Source organism: Talpa europaea (genome assembly GCF_964194135.1).
Source record: "Talpa europaea genome assembly, chromosome: 1".
In the NCBI taxonomy this organism is placed as follows: Eukaryota; Metazoa; Chordata; class Mammalia; order Eulipotyphla; family Talpidae; genus Talpa; species Talpa europaea.
Genome location: NC_140073.1, coordinates 49,800,579 through 49,827,561, shown reverse-complemented (window position 1 = coordinate 49,827,561; position 26,983 = coordinate 49,800,579). Strand labels below are relative to the sequence as shown.

Here is a 26,983-nt window from a genome sequence, read left to right as displayed (position 1 = left end):
AGCCAGGAGAAAGGGAAATATTGGATGAAATAATGGAAATAATGCTTTAAGTTTTATGCCATACTGCTTTAAGTTTTATGCCAGACTAGATAACTTGAAAGCATTCCTGCTACATCCAGAGCATCTAAAAATGCTAATTAAAATATAATAGCCTTTTAAAAGCATTGCATTGTTGAGTTCATTAAAAAAAAGTAAGAGAAGTTCCACCAGCTAGAAATGAAGGGGAAACTGAACAGGGGTGTATCTAAGTGACAAGGTGCTGCAGAGTCTTAAAAAGTGGAGGACATGGGAGATGGCAGGTGGTTTGCCAGTCCTTGAAACCAGAGATTTTAACAGCCACTGGAAGACTTAAGAGTAGATACAAGTGTGATCTATTAGAATTGAGATAATCCCCAAAATACATGCATGCACAAACACACATGCATGTACAAAAGATACCATATGACTTGTAATCTTTGGAATATATAGATTTCAGTGTATTCTTGAATACTAACTATAATTGTTTCATATGAAGATATGTTTTTGAAAATATTTTGAATAGTAATTGAATTATTTATCAAGCAAAAATAGAATTCTGTTATTTTTCATTTCCTTTATAGTGTTAAGATTTTTAAAATATAAAGTAGTTTTTGTTTTCTGATCATTTATGTAGTAATAATTTCTTTAGCTTAGCAGTTTTACTCCAATAGCTTCAGAATAATTTTCTTTACATTTAACAGTAAAAATTTTGAAATATAAAGGTAATTTGATACTGTACCATACAGTAGTACAATGGCCTTCTCTATGTTTGCACTTTGGAAATAATTTCTGGGAAAGAGAAGAATTATTATTTTCTATATATTCAATATACCAGGAAAAATTAGCAGAAAGAATTAGCAAAAGTCACTAAGTATATCCAGTGTCAGAACTGTAATTTGAACTTAAAAACTCTGCTTCAAATTAGTGTTGGGGGGAGAAGGCCACAACCAGAATAACCAGAGATATTTAGAGTTGAGAGTCATTTTTCCTCATAATGTAACAGTAACTTATCAAAATCCCAGTGCTTCACATTTGACTGCTCTAGTATTGCTTGGTATAACAAGTAGATCATATCAAGTAATTGATAGAATAGAACAATAGAATGCCTAGGCAGAAGAGAATTCAGACAGTGTAACCCAATCTTCGTATTTTACAAAGGCAAATAGTTGATTTTTTTAATGTCTTACAGTACATTATAAAAATTTATAAAATCACTTCATTAAGGTGAAGTGATTTATGTAGCTAGTAAGTGGTAGAGTCAGGAAGAACCCAGAGCCCATTATCCGTTGTGACTGAACATGTCAAACTCCAAATGGTTTAGGCATTATCTAAGCCATTAAAAACTTAGACTACTCTGGAATCAGTATCTCAGGTTTTACTCTTTGATTATCTGAGTGATTTTTTGATGAGTTACTAATCTCCTGGCTTTAGATTCCCTTCTATAAAATGCTTGTTATAAAATTATTGCTACTTTCAATTTCACTACCATTCTTACCTGAGAAATGTTCTATTATTTAATACTAAAATTTAAATGCAATTTTTATCTTTCAAAACATAGCTTTGGGGCCTTTATTTGTACTATTAAGATGCAACTCTTTCTAGTTAATTTGTACTATAAGATACAACTCTTTTAGCAAAAATGCAATTCACTTTTGCTTCAGAGAAGTTTGTGCTGAGTAAGTTATTTTTTGAACACAGAGTTCTTTGGAAACAGAAGACATAAATTTCAGAATACATAAAAATTGCAAATGCAAATACCCTTTGATCCTATAATTCTATTTTTTCCATGTACAAAATTAGTATGTAAGAACTGTTTATAAAAGCATAAAGTAGGTATATGTAGTCATGATTTATAACAAAGTTTGGAAATAGCTGGAATATCCATCAGCAGATGACTGGTTAAACTATTTAGGATACATTCATATCATAGATTTTGTGTAATAGCTTAAAAATGAAGAAATTCTTATACTGGTACTAAAAAATCTGCAAGGTATATTTTGAGTAAAAAAATATTCAAGGAGTGTGTATGTTATGTCTACTATGACTGCCATCTGCTAAAATAAATGAAAAAGCACATACTGTATATTAATAAGAACTTACAAATGTATAAAATTCTGGAAGGAAACACAAGAAACCAGTAAGAGTGATTATGTGCGAGAAGAAACAGGTAGCTATGGGACAGGGATGGAAGGGACATGTATATAACTTTTTAAAACCTGTGTGCACATTATTACCTATTCAGTTAAATTAAAATAAACCCTAGAGAAATGTAAATCAAAACCACAATGAGATACCACCTTACACCAGTGAAAATGGCACATATTAAAAAAATTAGCAACAACAAATCTTGGTAAGGATGTAGAGAAAAAGGAACTCTCCTACACAGCTGGTGGGAATGCAAACTGGTCCAACCACTATGGAAAGCTGTGTGGAGGTTCCTCAAAGTACTAAAAATGGAGCTTCAACACAATCCAGTAATTCCACTCCTAGGAATCTATCCAAAGGACACAAAAACATTAATTCAGGAAGACACACTTGCACCCCTATGTTTATTGCAGCACTTTTTACAATAGGTAAAAAGCTATGGAAACAACACAAATGCCCCAAAATAGATGACTGGATCAAGAAGATATATGTGTGTGAGTGTAGATATATATATATATATATATATATATATATATATATCTGCACACACACACAATGGAACATTACTCAGCAATCAAAAAAGACAAACTCGTGCCATTCACAGCAATATGGATGGAGCTGGAAAGGATCATACTCAGTGAAATATGCCAGAAAAAAAAAGAAAAATATCTGATAGTTTCACTTATAGGAGGAATGTAGAGGAAACAAATAAGGGATCGGGGGAAAATAATCATAATAAATTAAAAATCAAAATCAACAGGCAACTATAAATCAGAGACATTCTGCAGGGGAAGAGGAAGGTGAAGGATCAAAACGGGTGGGAAGAGCACATGTGGACTATGATGATGGGACACTGGTGAACTGGTGGTGGGAATTCCACGGGGGCTACACCTGAGAGGAGAAAGCATACATTGTACAGGAACAATGTAAAATATATATAAAATTTTTAAAAAATTTAACTAGATTTAGGCTTGCCTAAAGCCTCTTACTAAGGTAATCAGTAATATTTTTCCTAAAGTCTTAAAATGCTTAGAATATATATAAGCCTTTAATATGACCTCTCAGATATTTATGTGGCTCAACTCCTGACTTCATGCAGTTTTCTGCTTAAATATTGTCAACTCAGTGAGGCTTTCTTGACCATCTTACCTAACCCTCTGACTTCTTACCTCATTTTTTTAATTGCCCCAATAGTGCCCTGCCATTATATTATTTCTGTTTGTTTATCTTTCTCCCTACTCCCCACTCCCTACCCTATCTTCCCACCCCCCCCCCACACACACACACATCAGCTCTATAAGGTAGGGACTTTGTTTTTATTTACTGTACCTCCCAAACCTATACTAATACCTAGCACATAGCAGTTGCTCAGTATGTTGAATAAATGAATGGTGACTTCAAGGAAAGACTTTTGCTCTTTTGGTCTCAATATTTCATACCTTTTTTTAGGACATTGGTATAGCATGAATTGAGAGAAAATCTCTATTTGCCAAAGTGACTGGCTCCTCTGTATGCTTTGCAAGTAGATCAGAATGGAGTTATCAAGTGGCCACTTCTCTGCTTGCAGATCACTTTCCTAGGATTAACTCAACCTTAATTCCTAATTATTCAATAACCACTTACATGTAAGCATCTTAATTACTTAGTAACCATTTAATACTCATTTATGACTGCAAAGAGTATTTGGACATTGCCTTTGTAGATGGACTAGTTAACAGCAGCCTGGTTGAACTAACCCTTCTCTGCTTTTATCCCAGCATTTCTTATACTGAAGCAGTGGAGATCTTAAAGCAGGCATCCCAGAACTTCACTTTCACCCCAGAGGTAATGCAATATGTTTCCCACTTGTCCTTATTTATTTCATTACGAATCATTTAAAATAATTAGATTTATTTTATTAGCAATGTGCCTATTTCTTCATATGCATTAGCTTTTGGTTGTTGTTTGCTCAACCCTGTTGAAATATTTAGAATGAGCAGTAATTTTAAAGTAGAATCCTATCACTGGAATAGTGGTGACTAAAAGATTATGAAGACATTTCCCACATTAGAAAAATAAAAAACCTAAAAAAGAATGGTCAGTGGTCATCATAGAAATCAATTAGGTATGGGGCCTCCCTGGTGGTGCAAGGCGTTAAGACACAACCTATGAAACAATCCGCAGCCACTGCAGTGCGAGTTTGATCCCCAGTCAGGGAGCTACCCACATGGTGCAGCAGACCTCTCGACTCACTCGCTGCTCCCCTCAGCAATGTACTTCAGTCAGTCTGCCTGTTCGTTTGCCACTCTGTCACTGGTGAATCCTCTCACCCCCCACACCTCTGGCCTGTACCTCTGTTTTTGTATGCATAAATAAATCTTTTTTAAAAAAAGAAAAATCAGTTAGGTATGTTTTTTCCAAAGTATATACTGAATGATGTTAAAACGTGGCAGACAGAAGAGATTTTGTGATCAAATAAATTTGGGCAACACATTAAACAGGTTTGTTTTTCTGGTGAACTCTAGAGAGCCTTCTTGTTTGTTATCCACTTTGGGACCAAACAAAGGATCAGACAAATTGTAAGAATGACTTTTGAAATCATACCATAGATCTGAAAAACACTGATATTTTAAAAAAAGAAATCCTTTATTTCATTGGCAAAGATATAGGTAGAGAGGTGACATGATTTAATGGTGGGAATGCAAAATGTTAGATAGAGGCCAGTCTCTTTTCTATGCCTGTGCTTCATTCCTATAAGTAGGATATGTCATGGGATTAATAAGATACTATTAGCAGTTTAATACCTTTGTCTTCAAATTATTCTTTATACTAGTCCCATCTCTAGTCAGATGCCCTTATAAGTTATAATAATATCCAATAATTCTGTGTATAATCAGTCAATTTCTTCATGTAATTGGTTTTTTAATGTTTGTCTCTTATCCTAGAAGCGTCATGAAACCCAGAATTTTATTTCTTACCACTATATTCATTGCCAGATACATTTCATGATACCTGCAATCTAATAGGCACATTAGTATTTGCTGAATAAACAGATGAATCGATAGTGTTATTAAATATTCATCAAAGAGCATCTGATATGTGAGTTGACTCTTTTATTAAAAAATAATTCACTGAGAAAAGCATTTAGCCAAAGATTTAATATTAGGGATATTATCTTTCATCATTTAATTTCCTGAGATTTAGGAACAGTAACTGTGGAAGAAGCTGTAGGCAATATTAATAAAACTATGATTCTGAAGTCAGTTTTTATACTGTGGAATGTGCACTTTGTTTTCCTGCAGATGGCTATTCATCTGCTAGAAGCTGCTCCTGAGATGGGGACAGAAAGCATAGTGTTTATCTGCTATTTCAGGCTCTATCTTTCCAAGCCTTTGGATGGTCTTGTTAACACATCTCTGTCTAGTTTAGTCATTTGTGTAATCTCAGCAGACAGTTTCACACAACATTGAATCTCAGGGAGAGGAAGACCTTAAAACTGATACAGTTTCTTTTTCAGATGCTGCATTGTATGTTTCAGCTCTGTCTTCTCCCTTGCTAATTTCTTTTTTCTCATTACAGTGGGGTGTGGATCTACACACTGAACATGAAAAGTATCTGGTGAAGCACTGTGGCAACATACCAGTCTTTGTTGTTAATTATCCATTAACACTCAAGCCTTTCTACATGAGGGATAATGAAGATGGCCCTCTGCACACAGTAAGAAAAGAAATTAAATCTTAAAGCCTGGGTTTTTCTCTTGGTTTACTCTTTGGCATATTTTCTTAAGTTATATCTGTCACCCTTTTACTTCTTAACACGATAAACATTTCTCAAAGCACCTCTTAAAAATCACTCACTAAGAGGGCCTCCCCCGTGGCGCAGCGGTTGAACGCTGGGTTGCGAAGCTGCCCGCGGCCTCTGCGGCGCCGGTTCGAAACCCGGCTGCTCCCCAGCCACCAGAGGAGGGTCCCACATGGCGCGCAGACCTCTCCTGCCGCCCGCTGCTCCCCTCAGCAGTGTACTTCGGTCCTTCTGCCTGCTCTGCTCCCCGCTCTGGCTCTGGTGAATTCTCTCACCCTCCCGTGCTTCTGACTGTACCCAGTGCTTGTATAAATAAATAAATAAATCTTTAAAAAAAAAAAAAATCACTCACTAAGAAGATCTCAGTGTTATATAAATATACTCCCTCATTTCTATCACAAGGTGTTCTCCTTAGTTAGCAGATGCAAATGGAGATGTCTTTTGTTTTGCTTTAAAAAAAAAAAAAAACTGAGAGGAAGTAGCCTAGAGCACTGTTTATTAATACCAGTCTATCCAATTAAATACTGGCTAGGAGACTCTGGGATCTGGATGGAGAAAGTATGCTGGGCAAGAGATGATAGTGGCATGACCGGTCAGAGAAAGAAGTAGCATGACAGAGTAGGAGGCTTAGAGTACTTTGTTCTGGCTATCAGATAGAAATAGTGAGGGGAGGGCTATGAGGGAGGAGGTCTGCTGTCAGCTGTCCTCTGTCTCCCTGTCTTTTCTCTGCTCTCTTTAGCCTTTCCGATTCTGTTGTTTTTACCCCTTAGTTGATTTTTCATTCTTCTGGTTACTTTTTTTATTTGTCTTCTCTACTTTAAAAAATTAACAATAACAAATGGTAAGAGTATATTTGACTCTTTAAATATTAATTGCATAGTTATACACCTAATATCATTAATTATAAAAGTCTATGAGACAAGTATGTTTATTTCAAAATATTTCCAGAAGCTAAGCTTTGCTACTGGTCCTTTTCACTTGTCTCTAGGTAAATACTAGTAGAAAAATGTTTATCAGAAACCTCTAGTAAATAAAAATGTCCTCATCTTAGATATATAAGGTTATCTCTTTGAACATATTTCCTGTTTTCTCTTAATGGTATCACTAAAACAATACAAGCCAACATCTGGTAGACTCCTATGAGTCAAAGCATGAACATCTCATCTCTAAATCCCAAAACAACCTTTTCAAGAAACCTACTATTTCTCCCATTTTACAGATAAAAAAACTGGGTACAAAGGGATTGATGGCATTTCCTAAGGCTACATAGATAGTAAGTGACAGTGCTGGTATTCAAACCTCATCCCCTCTGCCTCTGATGTCTGTGTCATTTTCCAGTCTATCTCTAGCTCTACTGCCTCAAAATCGCAAATAATATAAAATTACATTGCAGCTATTTAGGTTCTTATCCTACCTTCCACGCAGTATTATTAAAAACCAATGAGCAGGGCCTCCCCCGTGGCGCAGCGGTTGAGCACTGGGTTGCGAAGCTGCCCGTGGCCTCTGCGGTGCCGGTTCGATCCCCGGCTGCTCCCCGGCCACTGAAGGAGGGTCCCACATGGCACGCAGACCTCTCCTGCCGCCCGCTGCTCCCCTCAGCAGTGTACTTCAATCCTTCTGCCTGCTCTGCTCCCTGCTCTGGCTCTGGTGAATTCTCTCACCCTCCCGCGCTTCTGACTGTACCCAGTGCATGTATAAAAACAAAACAAACAAATAAATAAATAAATAAAAACCATGCCTCTATTAAAAAAAAAAAACCAACAATGAGCAATAAGTTGATTTTTTTAGCTAAATTATTGTAACTTTTTTTCCTCCACTGTATTGTTTTATTTTATATTAGATACACTTAATCTTGGAATTTAACAAGATTTTTTTTTTTTCTTGAGGTAACATAGGTGTATGTGATTCAGAGGTATAGGATCACCCCTTCAGAGGCATTGCACCACATCACACCTGCCATCAAGCACCCATAGTGCTCCACCACAGTCCTTCGGGCTCTATCCAAGCTTCACTCTGCACCCTTTAATTCAACAGACATATTTCTAGGCTTGTTATTGGATTTGTTTTGATTGACCCTTTGTTTCATTTCTTTGTATTCCACAGGTCAGTGTAACTGTGCCATATTTGTGTTTCTTCTTCTGACCTGTTTTGCCTAGTTACCCCCCTAGTTCCATCCCTGTTGTCACTAAAGGCAAGAGTTTATCTTTTTTTTTCAATCACTGAGTAGCATTCCATTAACACATTGATTTATGATTATCACTTTATCATTCTCATCCTCTTCCCTATAAACCCTCTGGTGTAACTGATTATGAGAAATCAAGTAGCTCAAAGGTTAGCAACAGATGATGAGGAGCAATCAGAGCATAGATTGTCCAACCTTAAATAATTCGATATTGACCCTCCAACATGCCGTGGAATACCATGACCCAAAGAAGAGTCCAGTGGCTTTCAAACAAGCACTCTCATATTTTTGTATAATAAACAATGTGTTCTTAGATAAACCACCTAATTTCTTTGAATCTTAATTTCCCATTTGCTAAAAATGAGATGATAGTGTCCAAAATTATAAAGATTGAATTAGATAATGTATAAAAAATATTTAACAAAATATTTAAGTGGTAGGTAGCCAATAAGTGTGAAGCCCTCCTTTCTAGATTTTGATAAGATCTTTATTGTGACGAAGCACATATGTTACAGTATCTGTGTATGTGTATTATCATATCATAACATGCTATTTATATAATGTTCCTTAAAAGGCATAAAGTGCACTCACATATATCTCTTACCTTTAGAAGTACTAGGAAACCTTCACTGTGGCAAGTCCCTCTACTAATGTGATCTCACAGCTTGAAACTGACAACATTATAATGGGGCTTTAGTGTACTTCCATAATTTATGCAGTACCATAGCCTATAGCTTCTCAGACCTAAATTATTAAAATATAATTTACTTAAACTATACACATTAGAAATAGATTGTAATGTTAATTCATTAGCAACCTAGAATTACTTTCAATCTACTTGTATAAGATGCCTGCTTCCACGCTTAATTTTATTGGTGGTAAATGAATGGACTTTGATCCAGATAACTAAATCTTGTGTTACTTCTAAAAGGGCCGTGATCAGAGGTTGCAGGTAGAATTGCAAGAGTTTCTGCAGTGGGTGTCATCTGAAAAATGAGAGTGTTGGTTTCACATGTGCCTCTGTAAGAAATCAAAAGAAAAGGGCAGGAAAATGATTAACTTACATTTATAACATTTGACCAGAGGTAATAAATAGTAAAATGGTATCTGTTTTTTCCTCATCCCTGCCCTAAAATGGTATCTTTTTATAGTTATAGTTTCTTTTCTTCCCTCCCCCTCTCCCTCAACCACATCCCTTCCAAGAAAAAAAAAAGAAAATGAGAAAAATGAAGGTAATGCACTGTGGTATAGTTTAAAGTATGCTGGATTAAGAAATTAGTGGTGCTGGATTTGAAATCCAACGCTCATACTAGTTAACTATATGATATTAGGCAAATCTTTCCAAATGCTTAGCCTTAATTTTCCCCCCATAAAATCAGAGAATTAGTTATATGACTGCTTAGGTACTCAACCAGCTCTAAGATTTTGTAAATTTATCCTCATTTGGTATCAAAGAATAATGAACACATTTGATAATTTGAAGGGAGCAGATCATGGACCTCAATAAAATGGATCTAAGCAAACATGCATATGTCATATGTCCCTGAGCCCCTGAATAAATCCCCAAAAGGCTGGTGACAAATTATTTGGCTATGAAAATGGCTCCATGGGGAATATCCATTCATTCCAGCCCTGTGTGATGAGGAAAAATTGACTGCTCAGCGGTCCATGATGAGATACCAATAGCATCAGATAATGTTCTAATTTAAAAATTGTATCAATATTACTTAGCAAATCAGAAAAATTTAAGCAATAGTGTATATTTAATAAATTACATCTTTGGCAAGGCATCTTAGAAGGCAGAATACTCAATCAAGGGTGTTATATGGACTCCATGGATTAGCGCTTATTAACTAACCTGTATCAAAATAGCTTGAGCTTCAGGCTAACAGAAATAGTGATAAAGAGTATTGCCAATTTTCCCCATATTTAGGACTATTGATAATCCTGGGACTTTATGTCAGAGTTGAAAGTATACATTTCAGTCCATCTCAAATGTTCCCAGACGAGCCAAAGCCCAGCCACAGCTACCGTAGCCCATCTGCACCTTCACAATGTCACATCTGGAAGGCCCTCTTTCCTAGTGGCACCTTGTTGTTTTCAGCACACAGACTGCCATCTGTGTCAGCAGTTAGAGCAAAGGCTCAGAGAGGCTGAAACCACAAACATGTTTCCTATGGTTTGTGGAACATTTCTCTTCTTTTGATAGTGTATAATGTTGCTTCACTGTTGGTAGCAGCCTGTGAGAAACCAAATTGGGAGGCATTCAATTTATGTTTTTCATCAATATTTAAAAACAGTGAGATAGATAGGGGAGAGATAGCACAGGGACATTAAACTCTCTTTGAAGTTAGCATAGAAAATGTATTAAAGGCCTTGTTCCTATCTAGCCTAACTGTTTTTTAATTCAAAGTCTTAGCTTTATTTTCAGTACATTGTTTGGAATCAAAGGGTTAGAGTCAAAAGGGAGTGTCATAAATAGAGTCCAGTGTTTGTTCAGCTTGAATACCAGCACAAACTATTTCTAGACGGTATGCCTCTACAGCTGTGTGACTTGGGCAAAATCAAAACTTATACACGTTGTAGGAAGATAGTCCAGGCAACATTCTGGTCTACAAGATGTGCCCAGAGTGAAATACATTTTGTTATAAACAAGTGAAGTTAGCAAAGAATGTAGTAAAATTTGTAGCCTTCATTGTTACCTGTGTAGGAACAGGAAAGAACAGCAGAACTATAGTCCTCCCACTTACTTGGAAGTCTCCCAAAGATTCGTAGGAGCATTTAGGTACAAAAGTGATCAGATTTGGTCAACTTTGAATTATGAGGGTGTTTTATTGTGCAGCCAGCGAATTCTCACTCTCCCTGATAAGGGGCAGGATTTCTTAACCCTGGGCTTTTTAAGCCAGCCTCAGACTCCCACACACTGCAAACCTGCCAGCCCATACAAGCAAGTCATAGTTACCAACTAATGTTCTATGCAACTTGCATGCTCTTCCTTCATCACACATCAGTTAGAAAGCACACAACCAAGTTTTTGTCACTACTTCTTAAAAAGTGTGGGTGATTCATTTCATATTTTGCATTTTGTGCACACTTGTGTCATAGTTTGTATTATATTTGTATGTGTCTTTTATCTCCACTAGAGCCGTGGGAAAATAGGCAGTTTATGTAATAATTAGCCTAGTAGTTACCAGGGGGAGACACAAGATAGGAGATTCCTACCCTGCATCTCAACCCTAACTAAAAGATAAGGAAGTTGAGGGGTTTTTCTAGTGACCTTTAGAAAATGCAGTAATTTTTGTATCATGTCAGAAGAAAGTACAGCTCTGTTAAGTTTGTAAATATGAAAGTCTTAATTTATGGTTAATATTTTATTGTTAGAGCTTCTCAGAAAGTGTACCAAATCTCTCGACAGACTAGAGAATATCGTTATTTTTAAAAAACCAGGAAGTATAAAATCTGATATGGTTGAAGAGAAACTGAACCTAAAGTAAAAGGAAAGAAAAGACAGTTTGTGGAAGAAGAAAAGAGAAACAAGTCCTTTGTGAGCCTTTCTTCACAGCAGACAAATTCTTTCCTTGATAAGAAAAAGAGTACCATTTAGTCATGGAACATTTATGAGGCATTGTAAACGAATCCCTTACTCAAAAGGTACAAATCTCTTTAAGTGGGGAGCAAATTTATTCTCTACTTAAAAAAAGAGACAGAAATTCACTGACCTGAGAGTGTAAATTTTCAGACCATCCAGACAAAGCCAGGACATAGCTAATATACGTGTTTCTTCTGCACATAACTCACAGAATTACAATAACCACAAAAATCTGCAAAGAGCTGATGAGACTCAACAACAACAAAGAAAATAATCCCGTCAAAAAATGGGCAGAAGAGCTAAAAAGAAACTTCTCTGAAGAGGAATGCAAATGGCCAACAGGCATATGAAAAAATGTTCAACATCACTTGTAATCAGGGAAATGCAAATCAAAACTACCATGAGATACCATCTTACACCAGTGAGAATGGCACATATTAAAAAAACTAGCAACAACAAGTGTTGGCGAGGGTGTGGAGAAAAAGGAACTCTTCTGCACTGTTGGTGGGAGTGCAAACTGGTCCAACCACTATGGAGAGCTGTGTGGAGATTTCTGGACCTACTAAACATAGAGCTTCCATATGATCCAGCAATTCCACTCCTAGGTATTTACCCAAAGGACACAGAAACATCAATTCCAAAGAACACCTGCACCCCTATGTTTATAGCAGCACTATTTACAATAGCTAAGCTTTGGAAACAGCCCAAATGCCCAAAAATAGATGACTGGATTAAGAAGATGTGGTACATATATACCATGGAATATTACTCAGCATTCAAAAAAGATAAACACATGCAATTTGCAGCAACATGGATGGCGCTGGAAGGGATCATGCTCAGCGAAATAAGCCAAAAAGAAAAAGAAAAATACCGGATGGTCTCACTCATAGCAGGAATCTAGAAAACTTAAATAAGGGACCAGAAAAATGAATAACTATAAGAAAACGAAAATCAAAATCAACAAAAAAAATCAACAAAGAGACACTTTTTGGGGGGTGAGGGGCGGGAGGGGAGGGATTGGGGTCAGAATGGGGGGGTTGCAATTGTATGGGGAATATAAAAATAAAATTTATTATTAAAAAATAATAAAAATGTCAAGGTAAAGAAAAATAAGAATATACTAAGGAAATATTGTAAAAAAAAAATAGTGATAGGGAACTTTATCCAGATGTCTTCTAAAACTTTTATTAATGAAAATTGACTATTTTGATTGGTAATTTCTTTCCTGTTAATAAGTTCCTCTCCAGTATACAGAGGAAGAAAACAGGGAAACTACTATTTTAGACCTTAATTCTTTTTTTTTTTAAGATTTATTTATTTTTATACAAGAGCCAGGGTACAGACCAGATGCGCAGGAGGGTGAGAGGATCCACCCGAGACAGAGTGGGGAACAGAACAGGCAGACTGACGAAATGTACTGCTGAGGGGAGCAGCGGGCGAGTGAGGAGAGGTCTATCGCGCCATGTGGGATTCTCGCCGGCTGACCAGGATCGAACCCGCACTGCAGAGGCTGCGGACAGCTTCACAGTGCGGCGCTCAACCGCCTGCGCCACCGGGGAGGCCCTTAATTCTTTTTTAAAAAATATATTTATATATATTTTTTACGTTGTTCATTTTGTACAATGTTTGATTTCCCTTTCAGGTGTAATCCTCATAAAAATCCCACCACTAAGTCACCCATGAACTGTCACCATAGTCTCTTGTACTTTTCCCTCCTGTTTTGATCCTTCTTCCTCCCTCTCCCTTGCTATATGTCTCTGATTTATAGTTTGTCTGCTATTTTTGTCTCTTTTTTACCCCTGACTATTCTGGCCTTAATTCTGATTAACAATGAAAAGTTGGTTGGGAGAGTGGAGGTGTAAGAGTTCAGGATGTGAGGAGCATTGTTAACTGGCTTATTGCACAGAAATAACTTGGCACTCCTTCCTCAGGGGGTATTATTATACATTCATGCCTCATTGACATGAGCTTAGTCTTGTAACTTCCATTGGCCAAAGAAATATGAGAAGACAGGGGCCTCCCTGGTGGCGCAAGGGGTTAAGACACAACCTGAGAAGCTATCCGCAGCCATTGTGGCACTAGTTCGATCTCTGGCCAGGGAGGTGACTCACATGGGGCAGCAGACCTTTCCTGACTCACCCGCTGCTCCCCTCAGCAGTGTATTTCAGTCAGTCTGTCTGTTCTGTTCCCCACTCTGTCTCTGGTGAATCCTCTCACCCCCCACACCTCTGGCCTGTACCCCAGTTCTTGTATGCATAAATAAATAAATATTTTTTTTAAAAAAGAAATATGAGAAGACATAACTTAGATATATTACTTCTGGACAAATGTACATAGTCATCCATGCTTTTTCTTTTTCTATCTGCCACAAGATTAGAAAAATCTTTTTCATCAGCTTTAAATCAGTATCGACATGCAACACAAATTCAATGAAGCCAATTCTCTGTTATAAGACAGTGGTTCCAAGTTAGGTTTCATTTGTCCCTCCACCCCCCCCCCCAGGAGACATTCAGCAATGTCATTTAACATAAAAATGTTGGTGACAATTTTAATTTTCACAACTAGGGGAATACAGCTGGCATCTAGGGAGTAGAGGCCTGATATGCTGCTGAAACTATCCTATAGTACAAAGGCTAAGCCCTCAAAACTTAAGTATTACCTGGCCAGAAATGTCATTAATACTGAGATTGGGACACCCTGTAGTAAGCTTCTGGGTTGTTTATGACTACAGCGTAGCCTTACCTGACTAACACAGCAACGACCATGTTGTAGCCAATGTGGAAACAGTTGAAATTATTAACTGTGGTTATTGGGAAAACAGGTTTGAAAGAAAGCCTGGGGGAAAATATAGGTATTGTTTATGGCATAGATTTTGAAGGTAACTCAACAGATTCAAGAGCTTCCAGTTCCACAACTATAGTTGTACACTTGCAAATATTCCAGATAAACAAAAAACAGACAGAAAGGTGTAAAACCAATGTGGCTGCATTCTCTAGTGAACTCAAATATTAACATAAAGGAGGTGTGTAGTAAAAGATATACATGAGTCTTCTATAGTCCTCTAAAAACAGCATTTAAAAAAAAAAACACCGGGCCTCCCCGGTGTCGCAGCGGTTGAGCATTGGGTTGAGAAGCTGCCCGCGGCCTCTGCGGCGCCGGTTCGATCCCCGGCTGCTCCCTGGCCACCGGAGGAGGGTCCCACATGGCGCGCAGACCTCTCCTGCCGCCCGCTGTCCCCTCAGCAGTGTACTTCAGTCCTTCTGCCTGCTCTGCTCCCTGCTCTGGCTCTGGTGAATTCTCTCACCCTCCTGCGCTTCTGACTGTACCCAGTGCTTGTATAAACAAAACAAACAAACAAACAAATAAATAAATAAAACATGCCTCTATTAAAAAAAAAAAACCAAGGTCCAAAATTAACATAATTTAAGACCTGCAAAAAGTGCCAAGACCCCCAAAAGGTTTTCTCTTGTTTTAGTTTTGTTAGCAACAAGATCAAGCAAAAACTGGATCTTTTATTTGATGCTTATTAACTCCATTATAGAGATAATAGAGGAAGCATAACAGCCCAACAGAATTGCCTGAGCTCTCATCACAGGCCACTAGGCACCAGCGTTAACTGGACTACCTACTTCCTATTGTTCCTAGGAAGATGTGAGGATAGTATCTCATTGTGGGTTTGATTTGCATTTCCCTGATTGTAAGTGATGTTGAACATTTTTTCATTTACCTATTGGCCATTTGCATTTCCTCTTTGGAAAAGTGTCTTTTTAGCTCTTCTGCCCATATTTTGACTGGATTGTTTACTTTGTTTTTGTTGAGTCGTGTGAGCTCTCAAGGAGGAATTTTCACTGCCACATTATTTATTTATTTTTTTTAAAATAATAAATTTTATTTTTATATTCCCCATACAATTGCAGCCCCCCCATTCTACCCCAATCCCTCCCCTCCTGCCCCCGCCCCCCTAAAAGTGTCTCTGGTTCATAGTTTTTTGTTGATTTTGATTTTCACTTTCTTATAGTTATTCATTTTCCTGGTCCCTTATTTAAGTTTTCTAGATTCCTGCTATGAGTGAGACCATCCGGTATTTTTCTTTTTCTTTTTGGCTTATTTCACTGAGCATGATCCCTTCCAGCACCATCCATGTTGCTGCAAATTGCATGTGTTTATCTTTTTTGGATTTTGCCACATTATTTATAAGAAGGAAAAAGCCACACACCTAAATGTTCAACAAAAGGAAAGCAGTTAAATAATACTTATAAATAATATAAGTATTACTTATATGTGATACTTATATGTGATACTTATAAATAATGTACTTCTAAACTATGCAGCTATTAAAACATTAAGTATATGAAGTATTTTTACTGACATAGAAAAAAACTAATTATGTAATGCTAGATTATTTAGAATGGTACATTTTATATGTAATTTGATCTCTACCATACTGTTTAGATGTATAAGAAAAATCACCTGAAAGAAAACATGCCAAAATATAATTGCTTCTGCATGAGAGGTGATAATAATTTTAATATTTTCCACATTATAATTAACATATGATATTTGTGAAGAAAACACGTTTTTGTTAAGTACACTGCGTAACTGGTACAAGAGGGGAGGGGAAACTATCCACCTGCAATTTGTGTAGCACATATTCTACAGATTATAATAAATATTTGATATTGAAACAGCAATGTTGAACAGATAATATATGTAAGATTCTGGTAATCAGTTAAACAACCACTTGTCAAAATGTTAAAAGTTCCCCATGCTTGAGAAGTGACAATTGTAGAATCACCTGAAGATATTTTTATAATTTGTTTTCTTTTTTAGGTTGCTGCTGTTGATCTTCTGGTTCCTGGAGTTGGAGAACTCTTTGGAGGAAGCCTTAGAGAAGAACGGTACCATTTCTTAGAGCAGCGACTGGCAAGGTATGGGACAGACCTAAAAGAAATAAAATTCAGAAATTGGGATGAGGTACTCAAACGCAGTCATGACAAAGTAACAGGAAACTGTGCATGGACCTCAGCATCTGACAGACCTGGATCTCAGGTTCTATGTGACCTTTAGCAAGTTGTCACTTAACCTTTCCAGCTTCCCTTTGTTAAAGACTGGAACTGTTATATGAAAAAAGGCCACAATGATATTTGCCACTTACTATTTGAAATAGCTTTAGAAATGGTTTTTTGAAGTTAGTGATAAAAGAAGGGAGATTTATCTCTTAACGATTGTCCTTCACGTTTCCCTTCTCTGTGATCTTTTTTTATTTACTTTAAATAAATAATGTCTTTATGTCCTCACAGGGACATAAAGACAGACTCTGACCCCGAGAAAGAATGAAAATGGAAAAAGAAAGATACTAAAAATATCCACTAAGTTAGCATTTAGCAAGCAGTTTTCCCTTCCTCCTGCTATGTAAGGGTCTTGATTTAGCTATTTGAATAACTATGTAGACTCACTGTTTGAGACCCAGGAAACAAATTAATAAATACCCAGCAAATGTTTTAGAGACCAGAAGCAGGGACTTATGTTTCTAATTGAACTGCCACTCCTGTATGTATATACACAATCTGCCAACAAGCTACAATAACTTCCCAAACTAACCAGGGATACAAACCTGTTTACATAGTTTCCACTTTACTCTGCCAGGCAAAAGACTTTCCCATGTTGAAGGCTTAATCCTTCTTTCCAGATAATACTGGGTTTCATAGTAACCTGGAAAAGCCATAATTGTTTAAAAATGTTCTATTAAATTAGCCCATTTGTAAGGCCTTCTTTTCCTAAGGAGAAATGCTTCAAAAGTTGATGCTTTTCCAAGATCCCAACCCGTAAATCTCTGGGTAACTTGGTTTTGTTAATCCAAATCATTTGGATTAACTGCTGTCTTTGGTGAGCATCCAGAAGAAAAGGGATAAATAAGTTCAGGGAGGACTCTTTATCAGTTAGCCCCCTAGCTTCTTACTATTACTATAGTATTAGAAAGTCCTGGGAAAATCATGGACTTGAAGGTCAAACTCCTTAAATGGAAAGAATTTGAAGATTCTCTGACTTTTTTTTTTTAAGCACAATAAAAATCACACATGGCAAGAAACTCATCTGTTGAAAGATTAATTGGTCTGTTTTCTTTGCTTGCTTCCTTCCGTCAGGAAATCTTTCCTCATAACATTAAATGTTTACCTAATATTTAATAATATCCAAATTTGTCTCTCCTCATGAAATGGATATATGTGTTTCCCTGTCTCAGTGATCTGTCTGTGATTTCTGTTCATGTTTTCTTTATTTTTTTTACATATTTGAGTTTTTCATAGTCACCTCAGATACACTGTAGTTCCAAACATTTTTTTAAAAGGTTGAAAGTAGTTTTGATGAGAACTAATGAGTTTAAAATTTTATTAATGTTTCTCACATTGGCTAAAGCCAATTGGAAGTCATATAATGAAGGCAGCCTTAGAATCTCTTTTGGTTTTTAAAAAAAATTTTAAGTTCTTTTTTTTTTTTTAATTGCCTCCACCAAACCATCCATGCCCATACCCCATCTGCTTCTGTACTCCATCCTCTATACCCTTTCCCCTACTCCCTCTGGTAATCATGATCTTCTATTTTGCTGAGTTCAAATTTTATTTCTTCTATGATTTGTGTGTAATTTTTTTTTTGGGGGGGAGGGAGGTATTTATATTCCGCAGATGAGTGAAATTATCTGCTATCTGTCTTTTGCTTTTAGGCTAATTTGACTCAACATAATCATCTCAAGGTCCATCAATTTTATGCTAAATGCCACCACTTCGTCTTTTTTCACAGCTGCATGATATTCCATTGAATATAAGTTCCATGGTTTCTCTATCCATTCACCTTTTGAGGGGTACTTGGGTTGGTTCCATGATTTGGCAATTTGTAAATAGTGCTGCTATGTACATAGGTGTAGATAGATCTTTTCATGTTAAGTTTTTCATATTATTTGTATAAATACCTACTGGCATTATTAGTGGGTCAAATAGGATTTCTATTTTTATTTTCTTGAGACAGCTTCATACCACAGGGTATATAACAGTTTGTATTCCCAATGAATGAGAATTCCTTTTTCACAGCAACCTCACTAACTTTTTTTATATGTGGCCATTCTCACAGGGGTGGGGTAGTATCTCAGCATGGTTTTAGTTTGCATTTCTCTTATAAGTGAGGAGGAACATTTTTTCATATGCCTATAGGCCACCTGAATGTCTTCCTTAGAGAAGGGTCTATTAAGGTCCTTTGTCCATTTTTTAATTGGGTCATTTGTTTCTTGATGGACTATGTAAGTACTTTGTACGTTATAGAGATTAACCCTTTGTCGGGTATGTGATATACAAATATTTTTTCCCATTCTGTAGGTGTCATTTGTTTTTGTGATGGTTTCTTTTGAGGTACAAAAGATTTTAAGTTTGATATAGTACCACTTGTTTATTTTTGCTTTTGTTTCCCTTGCTGCTGGGGTTGTATTCCCAAATACATCTTTGTGGTAGGTGTCCTATAGTGTGTCCCCTACATTTTCTTTCGGGTACTTCATGGTTTCGTTATTACATCCAAATCTTTAATCCATTTTGAGTGAATCTTCGCGCATGGTGTTTAAATAGGGGTCTTGCTTTATTTTTTTGCACATGGCTATCCATATTTCCAGCACCATTTGTTTTTTTTCAAGATTTAGATATCTAATCTTATTTTTTATATATATTTTATTTTTATATATTTTTTTTATTTTTTACATCATTGTTCATTTTTAAACAATATTTGCTTCCCCCCACCCCTCAGGTGTAGTCCCCATAGTTTCCTTCACCAGTGCACCCGTGCACCATCACCTCAGTCCCCTGTGCTCCTCCTCCCTCCCTCTGATCCCTCTCCCTCCTCCTCCCCTGCAGGATGTCTCGGAGTTATAATTGTCTGTTTTTGCTTTGCTGTGTTTTGTACTGTTACCATATTTTTTACACTGATGTCTTATTTGGTTCCCCTATATAAGTGAAACAATCCGATATTTTTCTTTTTCCTTCTGGCTTATTTCACTGAGCATAATTCCTTCTAGCTCCATTCACGTTGCTGTGAATGGCATGAGTTTATCTTTTTTTGATTGCTGAGTAATATTCCATTGTGTGTATGTACCACATCTTCCTGATCCAGTCATCTATTTTTGGGAATTTGGGTTTTTTTCCAGGTTTTACCTATTGTAAATAGTGCTGCAATAAACATAGGGGTACAGGTGTTCTTTTGCATCAATGTTTTTGTGTCCTTTCGGTAGATCCCTAGGAGTGGCATTGCTGGGTCATATGATAGCTCCATTTTTAGTAGACTGAGGAACCTCCAGAGAGCTTTTCATAGTGGTTAGACCAGTTTGCACTCCCACCAGCAATGTAGGAGAGTTCTTTTTTCACCACATTCTGCCAACATTTCTTGTTGCTGGTTTTTTTGATATGTGCCATTCTTATTGGTGTAAGGTGGTATCTCAGTGTGGTTTTAATTTGCATTTCCTGATTATAATGGATGTTGAGCATTTTTTCGTCTGCCTGTTGGCCATTTGCATTTACATTTTGGAGAAATGTCTTTTAAGTTCTTCTGCCCCTTTCTTGACTAGATTGTTTATTTTGTTTTTGTTGAGTTGTGAGTTCTTTGTATATCTTTGTGATCAGTCCCTTATCAGTTGACTGGAGTGCAAAGATTTTTTCTCAATCAGTTGGTGTCTCTATGTTTTGGTTAATGTCTCTTTTGCTGTGCAGAAGCTTTTCAGTTTGATGTAATTCCAGGTGTTTATCTTTTCCTTGACTTTCTTTGCTTTGGGTGATGAATCTTTAAAGATGTTATTGTGATGTATGTTTTGTAGTGTTTTACCTCTATTTTCTTCTATATATTTTATGATTTCAGGTCTTATGTCCAGTTCTTTTCTCCATTTTGAGTTGATTTTTGTGCATGGTGAAAGGTAGTGGTCTAGTTTCATTTTTTTGCATGTGGTGGCCCAGTTTTCCCAGCACCATTTATTGAACAAACTGCCCATGTTCTATTGCATATTCTCTGCTCCTTTGTCAAAGATCAGTTGTCCATATAAGTGTGGTTTTATTTCTGGGCTCTCTGTTCAGTTCCATTGGCTTGTGTGTCTGATTTTGTTCCAATACCAAACTGTTTTAATTATTATGGCTTGGTAGTATAGCTTGAAGTTTGGAAGTATGATACCCCTTTTCTCCTTTCTTTTCATTAGTAAGGCTTTGGATATTTGTGGGTTTTTTGTGGTTCATATGAATTTCATCAGTATTTGTTCTATTTCTTTGAAGAATGTCATTGAGATTTTTATTGGAATAGCGTTGAATCTGTATATTGCTTTTGGTAGGATGGACATTTTAATAATGTTAATTCTTGAGATCCATGAGCAGGGGATGTCTTTCCATTTCTTTGTGTCTTCTATTTTTTTTATTTTTTTTAAGATTATTTATTTATACAAGCACTGAGTACAGTCAGAAGCGTGGGAGGGTGAGAGAATTCACCAGAGCCAGAGCGAGGAGCAGAACAGGCAGACTGATGAAGTACACTGCTGAGGGGAGCAGCGGGCGGCAGGAGAGGTCTGCGCGCCATGTGGGACTGTCGCCGGGGATCGAACCGGCGCTGCAGAGGTGCAGGCAGCTTCGCAACCCAGCGCTCAACCGCTGCGCCACCAGGGGAGGCCCTTCTCTTTCTTTTAACAGTGTTTTATAATTTTCTTTGTATAGGCCTTTCACCTTTTTTGATAGGTTTATTCCCAAGTATTTGATTTTTTTTGTTTCAATTATAAAAGGGATGGTTTTCTTGATTTCTTCTTCTTCAGATTGATTGTTTGTCCAGCACCATTTGTTAAAAGGCTATCTTTTCTCCACTGTATGGTTTAATTCCTTTGTCAAAAATTAGTTGTGCATATTCATTTGGACTTATCTCTAGATTTTCAATTCTGTTTCACTGAAATTCTGAATATGTTTTTGTTCCAATACCATACCATTTTGATTACTGTTGCTGTGTAATATTGTTTGAAATCAAGAAGCATGATGTCTCCATTTTTCTTCCTTTCTCTCAAGATTATTGTAACTATCCAGGGCCTTTTGTGGCGCTATATAAATTTGGTTATTGCTTGTTCTATTTCCTTTAAAAAAAATCTTTGGTTTTGATAGTTACTGCATTTGTTCTGTAAATTGCTTGGGTAATATGGACATTTTTTTTTAAAACTTTTTTTTAAAGATTTATTTATTTATTTATACAAGCACTGGGTACAGTCAGAAGCGTGGGAGGGTGAGAGGATTCACCAGTCCAGAGTGGAGAACAGAACAGGCAGACTGACGAAATACACTGCTGAGGGGAGCAGCAGGAGCAGCAGGAGAGGTTTGTCGCGCCATGTGGGACCCTCGCCAGAGTCTGGGGATAGAACCGGTGATGCAGAGGTTGCAGGCAGCTTCGCAGCCCAGCTCTCAACCCCTGCGCCACCGGGGAGGCCCTAATATGGACATTTTAATGATGTTAATTCTTCCTACCCATGAACGGGGGATAACTTCCCTTTTCTTTGTGTCTTCTTTTAGTTCCTTTACTAGAATTTCATAATTTTCACTATGTAAGTCCTTCACCTCCTTCATTAGGTTTATTTATAGATGTTTTATTCTTTTTGCTGTGATTATAAATGGAACTATATTCCTTTTTTCCCTTTCCTCTGATATTTTGTTCGCATATAGAAATGCCATTCGTTTGTGTATTGATTTTTGCGTCCTGCCACCTTATTATGTTCATTTATTATTTCTGGAAGTTTTTTTTTATAGATTCTTTTAGTTTCACTAAGTATATTGGCATGTCATCTGCAAATAGTGACAGTTTCACTTCTTTTCCAATTTGGATTCCTTTTATGTATTTTTCTTGCCTAGTTGCTTCAGCTAGGACTTCCAGGGCTATGCTGAATAACAGTGGTGATAGTGGACATCTCTGTCTTGTTCCCGATCTTAGTGAAAATGCTTTCAGCTTTTCAACATTGAATATGATGATTATTGATTGCAGGGTTGTCATATATATGGCTTTTATAATATTTAGAAAGGTTCCATTTATTCCCCCTTTTTTGGAGGGTTTTTAATCATAAAATGGGTCTAATCTTGTCTGATTTTTTTTTTTTGGCATTTATTGAGATGATCATCTGATTTTTTTTCTTCCTTTTTGTTGATCTGATGGATTACATTGGTTGATTTATGTGTGTTGAATCAGCCCTCACATCCTTAGAATAAAGCCTACTTGATCATGCCTACTTGACTGTATTGATATGTTTCTGTATTCAGTTTGGTAGGATTTTGTTGAGAATTTTTGTGTTCTACATTCATCAGAGATAGTGGTCTATAATTTTCTTTTTCTGTACTGTCTTTGGTTTGGGGATCAGGGTAATGTAGAATGTACTGGGGAGATTTTCGCCATCTTCAATATTGTTTTTTTGAAGTGTATATAAGATACGCATTAGATCTTCTTTATAGATTTGGTAGAATTTGCTGGTGAAGCCATCTGCTCCTGGGCTTTTGTCCTTGGGGAGACTTTTTATTACTGTTTCAATTCCATCATTTGTGATTGGACAGTTTAGGCTATCTATTTCATGCTGGTTCAGTCTTGGGAGGTTATAGGAGTCTAAGAATTTGTCCATTTCTTCTAGGTTTTCCAATTTGTTTGCACAGAGACTTTTATAATAGCTTCTTATGACCCTGTGTCTTTCTGCTATATCTCTGAATCATTTTAATGTTAGAGAACGTAAGCTGTGTTTGTGTCCCTTGCCTGTGTCTGCCTCCTGACAACCTTAAGTAGTAATAATAGAGCATTTCTAATGTCACAGGACAGTAAGCTGGTGTTATAGGAACCCCTTCTTTTGGACTCTGGAATATAGCATTTATTTGATTATCCCTTGGATTATTGGTTAACTTACCTTTCTTATTATGTAGTAAAAGTTCAGCTCTTCAACTAGATAGCATGTTACTTGAAAGCATAGGATTCAGTGTGTGTTTGTTTATAAAGAATGTTTTACATACCACCCAGAATAAATGTTAGTTATTAGTATATTTATTTTAATGCTATTCTCTGAAGGAAATTTACTATTTTTCTTTTACAGATTAGGACTAACGGAAATATACCAGTGGTAAGTCTGAGGCCCTTAATGATTCTTAGAGTTCACAGAGTTATTGTGAGGATGAAATGAAACAATGTAGGTAAAGTACCTACATAGAGTAGAAGTTAAGTAAGTGCTCATTTCTTTACCCTTTCCTTTATTCTGAGTTTTACTATTGATTCTGATTGAGCAAGTCTATGCATCCTACCTCAGGTGTCTTTCCATCTATAAGATTATATTGATAGTGTATAAAAACTAGCTAATATAAATTTTAATTATTGGTTAAGTAAATTTAGGCCTTTTCTGGTCTTTATCATGTCAATACTATTCTTTCCCAAGTAAAGATCTCTGACCATAAAGATTTATTATTTGAGTATGCCTCATTTTATATGGCAGTCATAATATTCTAAAGGTAGTTGAAAACTTAGAAATTGTCAAGTCTGTGATCTTCCAAGTGTTCCCCTACATAGTGAAGAGCCACACCAGGTGTCTAAGAATTTACTCACTTCCTGTTTCTCTAAAACCTGAAACTAGTTCTACAAAATTTGTACAATCTCTTTTATAATCTGCCTTCCCTAGAATCAGTTTAACAACGGTCAAATACATATTCATTAGAAAGCTTGTTTCTCTGAAGATTTTTCCATTTTTCAAAGCAAAGATAAGAAAAAGGCTACAGACTGAATCCTTCTGCTGAATTCAGTTACCAGACATTTATGCCAGTGTTTTGACATCAGTGCATGAGAAATTTAGAGCCATCTAAAACTATTGCTGGACTTCCGGCACTCAGCTCAGATCCAGCAGGTGTTTGTGGCAGGTGGCTTGATATGCCCTTTATCTCATTTTTCTCATTAAATCAAAGTATGCCCTGTCCCCAATTAAGCTGCAAGCATTTCAATTACTCAACACTGTGTTACTTCCATTATCCCTGATAGTTCTAACTAACCTGAAGTTTTATATTAGATACTCCAATTATATTGATCTCTCACTTGGGTGTAATTCATCTGCTTGCAATTCATCTTTTCTTTTAGAAAATACAAATACTTAACTGGCTGCAATATCATACAGTTAGCCATTATTATAATAGTGGGTAAATAGATGATTGCCTTTATCCTTGCAGGACCAAATGACTACCAACAAAGGCACTTAAATTTTATTTTAGAATTGGTTTAACAAATCATTTAAGAAGCTATAAATTTGTGTCAGTCAATGTTATACAGCTTAAGAATTCTCCAGAAAAGGACACCCACAAAAAAATACATATAGAGTCTTTCTCCTCGGCTTCCTATCTTAAAAATTATTTTATCCCAAGTTGGTGTATCTTAACTATTACATTTTCTAGCCCTGGGGTCTTAAGTGGAATTAGAATATATAGGGATGGGCTTCTGAGGCTTGCTAGCCTTTCAGAAAATGACTCTGGACATCTTCTACTAGGCATGCAACAGAGAACTGGAAGTTCGCTCCAGCATTCATGAGTATATTTCTGTGCCTTCAAATAGCATTCATGAGTATATTTCTGTGCCTTCAAATATCTTCATGTAAAGCACCTATTTTACTGCAAGTACTAGAAATAAAATGTTGAATAAGACACAGTCCCTGTCTCTAATAGGTGATCTTTTTGGAGAGAGTGTGTGTATGTGTGTGTGTGTGTGTGTATCAGGCAAGAATCTTCACTTTTCTCTGTTTATTGAGCAGTATGATTTTGGTAACAAAAAGAGCATTATTATTAACACACTAAGAACTAGAAGAAGACTATATTTTCAAGAAAACTGGTAAAGATATTAGAAAAGTTTTCTGTAGCCTTCTGAAGCAAGTTTTCTGTGTATGAATACATAAATAAAGAGAAAGGGATCAGGTGACCCAAGTTCATGATTACATGATAGGATTTGCTGCTGTTTGTCTGGGCAACCTTGGATAGATCACTTTAACTTCTCTGTTTCCTCATCTGTCTGGTATAGCACAGTGATGTAGATGATAACAAATGATTACAAAATATGTTTGAAACATTAAAAAATGATATCATCATGTCTGATCTCATACAGCATTTATAGGTGATGATTCTCTTTTTTCCAAAATCAGGTATCTGGACCTCCGCCGATTTGGATCTGTGCCACATGGAGGTTTTGGGATGGGATTTGAACGCTATCTGCAGTGTATCTTGGGAATTGACAATATCAAAGATGTTATCCCTTTTCCAAGATTTACTCATTCATGTCTTTTATAGCTGGAAGACTGGTTTAAGAAAATCACCCCATGCCAGAGGTATGAACGAACATATAGGAAAATGCATGCTTGATTTTTAGAAATGCAAATATGGAATGGTCATACCATAAGGTACAACATATGAAAAATGGAAGTGATCATGATTTACTTTAAAAATTGAGTACATTTCATGGAACAATGTCTTCCTTCAAGTAAAGGTTCCTATGGCAAGTAGAATCTCTCAAATCTGTTATGTCAATAAGAAATGGAACTAGATGGTCTCAAAGGTCCTTTCAAACTCTAACACAGGATGAGATAGTACATTTACTTTGTCTTTAGTCATTAGATCACTGCCATGTATGATCTTTGAGAAACAACAAGCAGCTACAAATAAAATGTTATTTGGCTCTTTTTTCCCTTGCCATTTAACCTATGATAAATGCCCATCTTATTCCTGGTGCGTTCTAAATATTACAGAAGAAAATACTCATTTTTCAGGTCTTAATTGAGTGAATAAAGTTAGTATCTGAACTGAAATCTTCTTTCATCAGACCAGCTGAAGGAATTGTATTTATAATTTTTGATCTTTAGTTACAAATGCTAATGAGATGTAATCATTCACTGCTGTGTTGTAATTAGTTTATATTGAATGTTTCTACCTTCTTTAATAATCAAAATAGATTTTTGATACCTATGAAAGAAAAAAATTTTGTATTTCAAAATTCCATTGACCTTTTTCCAGAGAAATTTGGAAGATATTTTCAATCCAAGAGGAGGATGAAAATATGGTTACTCTTAAAGGTTGAGTGATTCTGGAGTCAAAAAGTAATATATTCTGTGAGCACTTACATGTGATTTTGAATAGGCCATTAATTCTGTAGAAATTTGTGCATCATTTTCCTCAGAGTTGATACAATAATTACATGAAAGTGTGTCTGTGTATGTGCATGCACATATGTGTGTTTAAAAC

At 36.4% G+C, this 26,983-nt stretch overlaps 1 protein-coding gene across 2 annotated transcripts in view; it reads left to right on the top strand.

The window, feature by feature from the left end:
• The window catches only part of NARS2 (asparaginyl-tRNA synthetase 2, mitochondrial), a gene marked incomplete at both ends in the record, with an annotated part of 128,284 nt that extends 102,249 nt beyond the window's left edge, over positions 1-26,035 (top strand). Inside the window, 5 exons of one of the 2 annotated variants that reach the window (XM_084239351.1) lie at positions 3,921-3,987; positions 5,722-5,859; positions 16,545-16,642; positions 23,818-23,844; positions 25,891-26,035. In XM_084239351.1, coding sequence (XP_084095477.1) covers positions 3,921-3,987; positions 5,722-5,859; positions 16,545-16,642; positions 23,818-23,844; positions 25,891-26,035 — 475 coding nt within the window. The remainder of the gene's footprint in view (positions 1-3,920; positions 3,988-5,721; positions 5,860-16,544; positions 16,643-23,817; positions 23,845-25,890) is intronic. The other variant, XM_084239352.1, reaches the window with a different exon arrangement.
• Between the last annotated feature and the right edge of the window lie 948 nt (positions 26,036-26,983).